This window comes from Anguilla rostrata, chromosome 17, assembly GCF_018555375.3.
Source record: "Anguilla rostrata isolate EN2019 chromosome 17, ASM1855537v3, whole genome shotgun sequence".
NCBI classification, from domain to species: Eukaryota; Metazoa; Chordata; class Actinopteri; order Anguilliformes; family Anguillidae; genus Anguilla; species Anguilla rostrata.
Genome location: NC_057949.1, coordinates 14,025,649 through 14,037,330, shown reverse-complemented (window position 1 = coordinate 14,037,330; position 11,682 = coordinate 14,025,649). Strand labels below are relative to the sequence as shown.

General features: G+C 46.3%; 1 protein-coding gene across 1 annotated transcript; it reads right to left on the bottom strand.

Annotated features, from left to right (window-relative positions):
• Positions 1–5,160: 5,160 nt before the first annotated feature.
• On the bottom strand, positions 5,161–8,781 carry LOC135244072 (kelch-like protein 10). Its single transcript, XM_064316271.1, has 3 exons — positions 8,657–8,781; positions 6,713–7,340; positions 5,161–5,961 (listed from the first exon to the last, which is right to left on the bottom strand). Exons 1-3 carry the CDS (start codon positions 8,779–8,781, stop codon positions 5,236–5,238), a joined length of 1,479 nt encoding a protein of 492 aa, XP_064172341.1. The 3' UTR covers positions 5,161–5,235.
• Positions 8,782–11,682: the final 2,901 nt, after the last annotated feature.

Genomic DNA, 11,682 nt, shown 5'->3' with positions numbered 1-11,682 from the left:
AATCAACAGCGAGGTCATATGACTTCCGTGTGATCATGTGATGTGTTTGTGCCAATCGCATAGAAACTGCATGGCTTTGCTGCTGTTTGGCTGTCTTGTCAACACCCAATAGATAACACTGGTGACATTTTTTCCTGTAAATATTTCATGTGGTCTCTGAAGTTTGGATGTTTTGGGGAAAAAAAGACAAAAAGAAAGGCAATACACCACATGGTGGCGATGGCCGGTATTGCAAGGGATGATCATCGTTGCAGTATATCACCCAGCCTCAACTGCTCTGTGTTTCCTGTCGAAGTCAAAGTCCTGTATGTTTGCCAGTATTTTTCAACAAGCTCACGCTGGTGCACCCGCAGCTGAACACAAACAAGAACTGAAACCGATACTGTATGTTTCTGAAACTAGCGTGAAAAAATGTTACAACATATTAGGAAAATAAATATACTCTGTTATATTTTCAAAATATAAGATAACTTAAATGCCATTAGCCTGCAAGTGTATCTTAAAAACGATATACACACATTACATACAGTACATTTGTAATTCATTTTGGAATAGATGCATATAGGAAAATATGTTTTTGTGTGTTTGAGTGAGAGTCTTGATATGTGGCAATTTTTTTTGGCTAATTCTGTTCAGTGATCATAGCAGAAAATAGGTCACGTTCAGTGCATATGATCAGCAGAAAATTCCTGCATCCTTTGGTTTTTTCAGGAAATGCATTTGCTTATTTTCACTGCAGTACCAGACCATGTGGACATTACACCATAGTATTGTTATATTTTATACAGTGATTAGCTCTCCTGCATTGTGTACTTTGATATCAGATGCTACACGTTCACTGGTGAAAGAGACTACTTTGCATGAGTGCTGTGATTTGATAGAGGCAGTTGAAACAATGGAGCAATGCATCTCATGGGACAGACTGATAATCACCTAATCTACAGAAAGAGAAAGAGAGAGGGAGGAAGAAAAGAATGGAGAGAGAGGAAGGGAGGAGAATGGGGAAGAAATGAATGGGAGAGAGAGTGAGAGGAGGGAGGAGGGGGTAGGAAGGGAAAGATGGAGGGATGAAGAGGGATAGAACTGAAAAATGGAGAGAGAGAGAGAGAGAGAAGAATACTGGGAGTCAGTGATATCCATCATTCTAATCACTGACATTTCAACACCCCAGAATTCACAGGCTGATCCCTCTCTGGGATAAAGAGAGATCTGCATATCTGTTATCTGAGAAGTGGAGTGTGTGCCCGTGCAGCATGGGGAGTGTGCCCGTGTAACATGGGGAGTGTGCACGTGCAGGGGTGTGCATGTCCGTGCAGTATGGGGAGTGTGCCCGTGCAGTAGGGAGTGTGCCCGTGCAGCATGGGGAGCGTGCCCGTGCAGCATGGGGAGCGTGCCCGTGCAGCATGGGGAGTGTGCCCGTGTAGCATGGGGAGTGCCGTGAGCAGGGAGCTGCTCGTGCAGCATGGGGAGCGTGCCCGTGCAGCATGGGGAGTGTGCCCGTGTAGCATGGGGAGTGTGCCCGTGTAGCATGGGGAGTGTGCTCGTGCAGTGGGGAGTGTGCTCGTGCAGCATGGGGAGTGTGCCCGTGCAGCATGGGGAGTGTGCCCGTGCAGCGTGGGGAGTGTGCCCGTGCAGCATGGGGAGCGTGCCGTGTAGCTGGGAGTGGCTCGAAATGGAGTGGCTACAGTCAATGACATGCCATGCAGCACGAGCAGCGTTTCCGTGCACTGCCTGTCGGATCTGTCAATTGACCGGGTCCCAGTAGATCGATGGGCCGATGACTTAACCCTGACCTTCATCCTCACCTCAGACTGCTCGGCTTCGGCTAACGGGCTGGACCAGCCTGGGTGGCCGTGCACCTGCGCTCGCCTCGTATGGATTCCACCCCATCCGGCCCAGTTCCAAGGTCACTCTGCCTCAGTCTTCCTCCGTCAGCAGTGTCCACTTGTCACCCAAAACTCTCTACCCTCCCCCACCATTACACACTCACTCCTCGACTTGAATTACGGGGAGGGAAAGATCCATACAGTCACCTTTACACAGACCAGCTCTGGTCTTTTTTCATATTTCACCCGTAGATCCCTCCTCCTGTTTACATAACAAAACATTATGAGCGTAAATGTGCTAACGTGCTACAGACGTGCTAACGGGCTAAAGGATTTGTTGTTTGTTCTACCTTATTTCATCACACCTTCGCTAAATGCAGCTTAAACGGATTTATAAAGGCTGAGAGGTAATTGAAGGTGGTGTAAACACATGAGCACTATGACTGGGACATCCTGATCTGACTGGCCAGAGTCACACCCAAGTGGAGATCTGTTGAAGAGAAATGGGCCCAAGCTGCTCAGGAAACATTGAGTGATGTCGCCCGGCAGAGTCATGTGATTCTTCTAATAAGTGAGCCTCTACAGCTGTGAAAATGCACCCCCCCCCCCCTACAAAACAGGCAAAAAAACACAAATTCAACCAGTTAGCTATGATATTTGTGTACATACATGCAATTTGTTGGGTCATAGTTGTTTGAGCAGCGATTGTTATTTCCTTGAGCACAATTCTGTGAGCAGTAGCAAGCGTAGCATGCAAGAAGCAGAACTATTTCATGTGGTTTGCTCATTAACATTGCATAAATTACATAACATAAATTTACACAGGATCATGACATCAAATGAGAAACCTCAAAGGCTTTTTGTGGAGTGTATTTAATTGTTAATAGGAGTGCAGGAGTTCAGGGACATGACATCAGTTAAAGGAGTTGGTTCATGTTGTCAGACTTTTAGGCAGGATGTAGTTATAGAAGGTTTTGGGGTACAGTATACTGTGTTATGTTAGGCAGAGCGGTTGGGTGGGGCTATAGAGAGTTTTGGGGTACAGTTTACTGGGTTATGTTAGGCAGGGTGGTTGGGGTGGGGCTATAGAGAGTTTTGGGGTACATTATATTGTGTTATGTTAGGCAGGGTGGTTGAGGTGGGGGTATAGGGAGTTTTGGGGTACAGTATACTGGGTTATGTTAGAGAGGGTGGGGCTATAGAGAGTTTTGGGGTACAGCTGATGCACTAAACGGCAATTAACGTTAGCATGATATTTTGTTAAAGCATGTGGGTATAGTGTTTGCAGCGATGTTATTCTGGCATTATGTGAGAGTAGAGGTAGCATGAAGGAGGCAGTACATTTATGTGGTTTGTTAATTGCAAGCACAAAGTTTGGGATGGGACTAATGATATTTTTTGTCACATGTGAATAATTGGTTGCTAATGGAACTAAGGCTTTGTGGAGGATTAATGTTAATAGGGTGGGAGTTCAGGGACATGGGACAGTAAGAGTTGGGTTATGTTAGATTAGAGGATGTAGTATAGAAAGTTTTGGGGTACAGTATACTGTGTTATGTTAAGCAGGTGGTTGGGGTGGGGTATAGGAGTTTGGGGTACAGTTTACTGGGTTATGTTAGGCAGAGCGGTTGGGGTGGGGCTATAGAGAGTTTTGGGGTACAGTATACTGGGTTATGTTAGGCAGGGTGGTTGGGTGGGGTTATAGGGAGTTTCAGGGTACAGTATATTGGGTTATGTTAGAGAGGGTGGGGCTATAGGGAGTTTTGGGGTACAGTATACTGGGTTATGTTAGGCAGGGTGGTTTTGGTGGGGTTTATAGGGAGTTTCGGGGTACAGTATGCTGGGTTATGTTAGGCAGGGTTGTTGGGGTGGGCCTATAGAGAGTTTCGGGGTACAGTATACTGGGTTATGTTAGGCAGGTCAGACACCACACAGCAGCTGAGGGCCCCTCGTGAGTGCTTCATTCTCTTGACTTTGGTCCACCTGCCGGTCGCGTCGTCGTAGCTGCGCACGCAGTCGGTGGTGGCGAAGGCCTCCAGGCCGCCGGCGGTGAGCAGCCGCCCGTCCAGCACCGCCAGGCCGAAGTTGCTGCACGGCCTCGCCGTGCCGCGGACCGAGCGCCACCGGTCGGCCAGCGGGGAGTAGGCCTCCGCGGTCCGGAGACGGACGGCCCCGTCAAACCCGCCCACCTGCCGAAGGTCAGACGTTTCATTTCATATTTTCGACTGGTTTCACATTTTACTTTCCGATGCAGTTAGTTTCAGACAGACAAAAATAACAATTGTTTCAGACTGTGTTTTCAAATTCGTTCAGAGAAATGCTGTCTTTAAGTTTTATGAAGTGGAGCCTTTATTGACGCATATTGCCGGTGTTGTGCAAAATTTGAAAAACCTTGTAAAAATGGAAATCTCCGGAACAGTAAAAAATGTTTCTTCCCCCCATTTTCCTGACAAAGTTTTATAGTCATGTGGGGGTATTGAATCAATTTTATCAGTTATGATACATTGACGGTAAATAGAGCTGGCTGAAACTTTGAACTTAAGAAATGAAAAATGATACAGAAAGTTTCCATCTTCCAAGTATGATATAATAAAATGGAGAACTGGCTTTCTTTCAAGTCCTGTATGAATGAGTACAATTGTAGTACAAGTATACATAACAGAACACTGTCAGACAGACTACATGTAAAACACATTTCCCCAGAAAAACTTCCATAGTAATGTGATGTCATAGTAATGAGTAGCGGACATGAACCATGAGGGCTTTTGTACCAGTGTGATGTCATGAGTGGTGGGCTTGAGTCTCAGACACTGTTCCATCACGCATACTTACACACATACATTCGTACAGGGTTAAGATTGGCGGACCAGGGACAGTACAGCGCCTCTGCACCATTGTGATGTCATGAGAGGCGGGCTCGGGGAGTGAGCTCACCGCGTAGATCTCCTCTCCGTAGGCGGTGACGCCCAGCCCGCTGCGGCGGCTGCCCATGGGGGCGATCATGGTCCACTGGTCGGTCTCGGGGGTGTAGTACTCTGCAGTGAAGACACACTCCTGTCCATTGAAGCCCCCACAGATGTACACCTGGACGACAGTGACATGAGCTCCAGGTGAAAAGTGATTAGAATAAAGGCTGGGGCTAGTTTGGCAGGGCAGATGGTTGTTCTCTTAAGTCGTGAAGAATGCTCAGGCTAAGAATACTCTTGTTTTGAATCTCTCTCAAGGAGCAAATCTGAAGAAGTTATCGGCAATTGTGTTGGTAAAATCTTTTTATGTCCTTTTAAAATGTTTGGTTATAAGTTAAATGAAGCCGCTAATGTAATAAGGTCTGATTCCGTTCTGTTGAGTATGCGTGTGGTTTGCTAAAAGCCGTTAATAGTGTCGCTGGCTCCTGCATTTTTTGATAATTTTATCGTAACATCCAGCTCCTGACGCAAAGGAACAGATTTGCATGAGGTTTGTTTCTTTTTAAAACTGAAGTGGAGCTTTCCTGTTGCAATATGGCCGCCGGCCCCACCTTGCCGTGCAGCGCGGCGGCGCTAGCGTCGCTCCTCTGCTCGTGCATGGGCTGGATGTAGCTCCACTGGTTGGCCTCGGGCTGGTAGCGCTCGGCCGAGCTGTGCCCGACGTGCCCGTCGAAGCCGCCCATGGCGTAGACCCGCCCGCCCAGCGCCGCCACGCTCACGTAGCAGCGGCGCAGGTGCATGGGCGCCGCCTCGTGCCAGGTGAGCGTCGCCGTGTCGAACCTGCGCACGCTGCTGAAGAACTCCTCCTCGTCGCGGCCCCCCACGCAGTACACGGAGCCGCCCAGGCAGGCCGCCCCGTGGTAGGCCCGGGGCCTCTCCTGGTCCTGCGCCACGGAGACCCACTGGTTGGCCCGCACGTCGTACGACTCCAGGGCGCTGGAGGGGCTGCGTTCGCTCCAGCCCCCGACGGCCAGCAGGATGGCGTGGGGTAGCCGCGGCGGGCAGGGCTGAGCGCTGATTAGGGAACTGAAGAGCCTGGTGACCAGGCGGTTCTGCAGGAACCTTTTGGTCCTTGTGAGCAGGTCCCTGCACTCCCGGCTCTCCTTCACCACCGAGTTCTCCATCACATTGTGCAGGAAGTAGTTGGGATCCAGGAAGGACATCCGCACCTTGACAGACAGACAGACGGACAGAGCAGCAGACTGCAAGCACTGGCAGCGCTATGCATATATTTAAATATTAAATCACGTTGTTCTTCAAATGAATCCATATTTATGTTTCCCTCTTCTTCCTGTATGCACTTTTACTGAGACCCATATTTCATAAACAAAACACATAAAATCCAGACCATTAAAATGAGTATCCGAGGTATGAAAGAGTTATTTTATGTGTCCCTTTGAGTGATGTGGTGAGAAATGTTAAAGGCATACTATGCAGGATTTTTGCCATATAAGTCATATTTTTGATGCACTGGCAATCTCTGTCTTGGCAAACATTTTCTAAATCCATGCTCTTCTGCTTGTATTTCTTCTAAAATGTGTTCGGGATGTTACTGGGCATGGTGCTCTTTTCTTTGTGGGGAGGGGTGGATGTGGCTACAGAGCCTGTGGGGTGGGATCAGATTTCAGCTGAGCATTTGTAGCTAGCTAGCTACTGCAATGGCGAAGAAGCACAAGGAAGCAAAATGACCAACAGGTCCCGTTCAAAAACCAGAGTCAACCTTGGAATTGCTTTTTCTCAATGGCGGCAACTGTCAAAAAATAGAGATATGAAAATAAAAACCATATAAAAATGGATATCAAATATAAAAATGGAGGTGATTGTGTGGGACTGAAGAAGAGAAGGTTTCCTTGATTGTAAACAGCACCGCAGCAAGGCTAAAAATCCTGCATTATATGCCTTTAAGACCATCTTGGTTACCTTGGGCAACAGTACAGAGATGTAGGGTTTGCGCTCTGAGAGACAGTGTCCGATCCACCGGAGGATCACGTCGAACACCACGCCCTCCTCCTTGACGTTGAGCCCATCGTCCCCGACGATGTCGCAGACACGGGGCAGGGGCAGTCCCAGGAACTCCCGGGAGGTGCGGCCCACCTCCTCGAAGTGGCGCAGGATGAAGCGGTACGCGCGGAGCTCCAGGTCGGGCTGCGGGTAGGACGCGGCCATGCCCCAGATCCCCACGCAGTTCCGGGGGCACATGCGGGCCTCCAGGAAGCCGAAGCACACGCGCGCCACGCCCGCGAAGCCCAGGCCCACGGCGGCCTGCACGAGGGGCTCCACGGTCGCCTCGGTGACCGTCGGGTAGTGCGCGTAGACGTGCTCGATGAGGAGCCTCATAGTGTCCGCCGACAGCCCCAAGACGCTGAACTCCTGCGGCTCCGATTCGTCGCTGCTGCTGGTGAACAGCGCGCTGCGAGAGAGGGGGCCGCACGAAAACAGTGGCTTCGATGAGCCACAGGACCAATGGGACGCCTCGTGTTCTCTGAAGAACACCAATAAAACGTCTCTACAGCCACCTCGCTCGCCACAGTTGCGGACAATTGGCCAACTGGGCCGAGATGAGGCAGAAGACAGTTTTGAGCAATTAAACCATGCTCAAATTTAACCCGTTTCACGCATCCAGTCCAGTCCCAACATTTATTATGTCTAATTTAGCAAGTTATTCACTCAAACTTCCCTTTTCGCTGTCGTGCAGATTTCCTGAGCCTTCCCACATCTCTTTTTGAAATGCTTTTTTTTTTTGTTAACCATTTTTCTCCACGTCCACTTTTTTATGTTCTAATAACCTTTGCTATGGATTCAGGAGAGCGCAGAAGAGTTTGTGCTCTCTTTCGAAACGTGATGCCTCCCACCACTTCATATCACTCTGCAGTTCACAATTCAAGCCAGGACAGACAGTCAGAGATACTTCATGTGTAGCTCAACAGGCAGGCTTTCAAGTACCCGGCTGACCAGTAGGGGTCTCTGGTACGCAATGACGAGGTATTGTCATCCCAGCCGATGAAACTCTCCCATCCCTGCTGGTCACAGCCAGCACTGGCACATTCTATACCAGACCATGGGGCCCATCCGTGCACTAGAACAGTGCCTTATACAGGGTGAGCCACCGAGCAGCCTGTTCCTGCCCTCCATTTAACCTCTGGCTCCCAACTCCGTATTTCATCATCAGAAAACTTTGCTGTTGCTGTGGAAACCCTGAGGCCCATGGATTTTGCCTCCGTATAGAGATCATTGTGGCAATTTTGCTCTCATTCAAAACCTGCTTTTTCACAATAGGCCCTTTTTTTACATTTTTGTTTGATGTAGAAGCTAAATGTACTTTTTTCCATTCAGGTCAACACAATTTTAGGCTTTGTGAAGAACACATTTAGGTTACATGCAGGCTATGTGAATACTTTCTAGACAAGACATTTACTGCAGTAAATCACATCAACCATCAGCAAGCCACAATTTAGGATTCATGCGCATTTATGGAAATATGTAGCACTTTCACTGTGCTTATAAAAAGCTTCTAAATTGGACACCATTAACTTCCATTGAGAATAACAAGTCCGACCTGAGAGAGATGAATAGCTATTCTCATCCAGGATTTCTCTGAATATTCAGCTTTTTAAAACACACATGGAACACAAAAACATACGTAAATATCTATTTACTATTACGTACTTATTACGTACATATTTATCAAAATGCATTTAATAAAAGTGGGTGATCTAACATGGGATTTGGCATGCATTCCCCGCCAGCATTAGCGCCTGATCATAATGATGACGATGGATGCCCGTCACTCATTGCTTTCCCATGAAAAACGCAAACATGCTGAGCGTGATCTGTCGTGCGAGGCCTTTACTGTCTGTCACTCACCAAAAGTAAGAGCTGCTGGCGGACAGGACGGCCTTGTGAGCGCTGAACTTGGTGCCGTCGACCTCGATCACCACGTCGCACAGCTTCCCCTCCAGACGCAGCTTGTTTAAGATGGTGTAGTCCATACGGGCAGATTCTCACTCCCACCACTTTGAAACTTCCCTGAAGTTCTGTGAAGAACTGGCACCTTCTAATTTCATATAAGGCAGTCTAGTAACACTTTCTTTAAATGAAAACATAGATAATTATGCCATATGTCCAGTTTCCATTCCTTTACCAGTGACAAAGGGAAACTGTACCTCTTGTTTGTGGTACAGCTACATTCAAACTATAGCAACAGTATCTTTCCACTTGTACAATGTTCTAGAATGTTCTAATTATTACATAACAGAGCAACAAGTGCTGTTAAATATGGTATCCTGCCATGGTACCACCAACTGTGTCACCATTCACCAGCAGTGAAAAACAGAAGTAGGACTTTTTTTTTTGGTCAGTAATGTTTTATGTGTACAGCCTCAGGTCTGAAAAAAAGATGTGCAAATGCACTGTTTTACACAGGGGATGTGCTATGATTTCTCCAGTAAACTTTACAATAATACATTTATTGCTGCATATAAAAGAAAGAAAAAAAAGTCTCCCTTAAAATGTCCCTTCAAAATTAACATGGTATGCCCATACATACATGGAGAAACTTCAGCAATGAAAATGAAATAAAACAGCAAACAGTGTCCCATAAAATGCAAAACTTCTGTTAGCAAAGCAAATAAAAAATAGATGCGTTAGTTTTGCATAGTCATGCTGGAAATGTGCTGTAAGTGCTGAAGCAAAAGGATGCACTTGTTTCCCTTAGTTCAGGCCATTATCAGTGCATTCCAAAATTTAATTTACTATAATGCTATAGTAATTCACTCATAATTGAACAGCAATTCCAAGTGGTTATATAGACCACATTATTACAGAAAAAACATTATAGGGTTTGCACATCTACAGCATGTTTTAAATTGCGTGGTTGACTGACTCACTCAAGCTTTTGACATGTGCATGTGAAGTAGTGCCAGTAGAAACCTTGATTGCATTACAAGTGATCTACTTCAGAGCTTTGCTTTCCACATTCGGACTCTTCCACGTGAAACCAGATCTATTCTGGCACGACCCCCACAGACCTTCTTCAAAGGTGGAATGTCTATCCTAAATAATTTACGATGCATTCTCGACGAAATGTAGATATCGAAAATGGACGGCTCCGTTGTGCACTTCAACTGTACTTTCCCATTATTTTTGTGGAGAACTTTAAGTGTGGTGCTGTGTCAGGGCCAGTCTCCACGGCCAATTATTTCAGACGTCGTTTGAAAAGCACGGCGTTCACATTTCCGACATCCCGAGAAAGCTGCGACTTGGCAAGGCTCGGAATGAAATGAGGAAATGGAGACCTATTTACGAAAAAATAACACTGGGAGTCCATTTCAATGCCGTCAACGTGTTTCGCAGTCTGTGCAGTTCGTGATGATTGGGGAATCTTTTAAATAAATGTCTCGGAAAGTTTTCTGGTGTGAAAGATCATAGCACTTATTGCCTATTATGTGTGGGGCGGCCATATGTGTACAGTAAGTTAGAAGAGACCCCCCCCCCCCATTCCTGATTTCCTGCTGAACAAAGACAGAGATACGGATGAATGAATTCCACTGGCTCTCCGAGCCTCAGTCTCCACCCGCTCTCTACCTGATGGCACCAGTTTCTCATTAAACAGTAGATCCACCGGTGCAGCTGTACAGGTACTGTGGAAATTTAGCTCTGCATAAGGAATATATAAATACATATGCATACGAGCCTCCTGTCGCACAGTTTTCCGCACGCTCGCTCCAAGGTCAGGGCCTAATGCGGATGACTGCTTTAAACTGCTGTCTTTTCTTTTAAAGCCAGTGGGCGCTTGGCATGTCGTTGCCTGGAGATAATGTACTGGGGTGGGGTCAATTGATACTGCATGACTGGCTTAACCCCTGGCAGGACAAAGTCAATTCGGTCCTGCAGCAGTGGACCCATGGTGTGCCGTTGCCCAGGCATTACATTACACTGCACTGAAGCATTTAGCAGACGCTCTAATCCACAGAGACATATACAGCTTCTTTTTTCTTTCTTTTTTTTTTTTTTGCATACATCTGGATATTTAGTGAAGCATCTTGGGTAACATGACCTGCTCAAGGGTGGCAGTGATATATCTGGAACCTGCTATCTCTGAGTTGCGAGTGAAGTTTCATAAACCATTGTACTACACTGCCACCCGGACCTGTTTAGATCATTGCGACAAGACTGTTTGCCAAATAGGACACAAATTTACCCTGGACGATTTGACCGTTTTTATTTATTTGGTCTATGCAGATATCAACATATTATTTAATGGTGTAATTATGGAAATTAATATAAAATGTGGTGGCTGAAAGTGCACAAATCTTTCAGAAAAAAACTCTAAGATATTGTACACCTGGATAACCGTAACCCGGTTAAAAAAATAAAAATAAATTTTTTTTTTTTTAAATACAGGGCAGAACGAAAAGGAAAACAACCTGCACCTGAAAATATACAGCACTTGTTAGGTCCACACAAACCTTTATCATCATGCTGCTTTAAGAATGTGTGGCTTTAACATTGTTTTTGATTCCTAATTTGCATATGACTCTGCTATTGGCTCTCCGTGCTCTCTTTATGATTGGTCCCAGAGTGCAAATTTATCTGCGGGGATGCACAAATAGAGCAGGACTGCCGGTGAGCATGGTATTACTTTTTTCTATCCAACGTCTGTAAATATCCATTATGATTCCATTACACAAAACAGTATGCAGTATTAATATTATCTCTCGTTGCAATAATTCTACTGTCAATCATAAAACTGTGACTGCGTCTCTTTGTGACTCAATGTAAAAATGACAGAGGCCCAAATCAATTAATTGTTTTCTAAAACCTCATAATCCATTTCTACCATAATTACATCTATTACATCCCTTAGAGTTTAGGGCTGGAATTCATCCTGA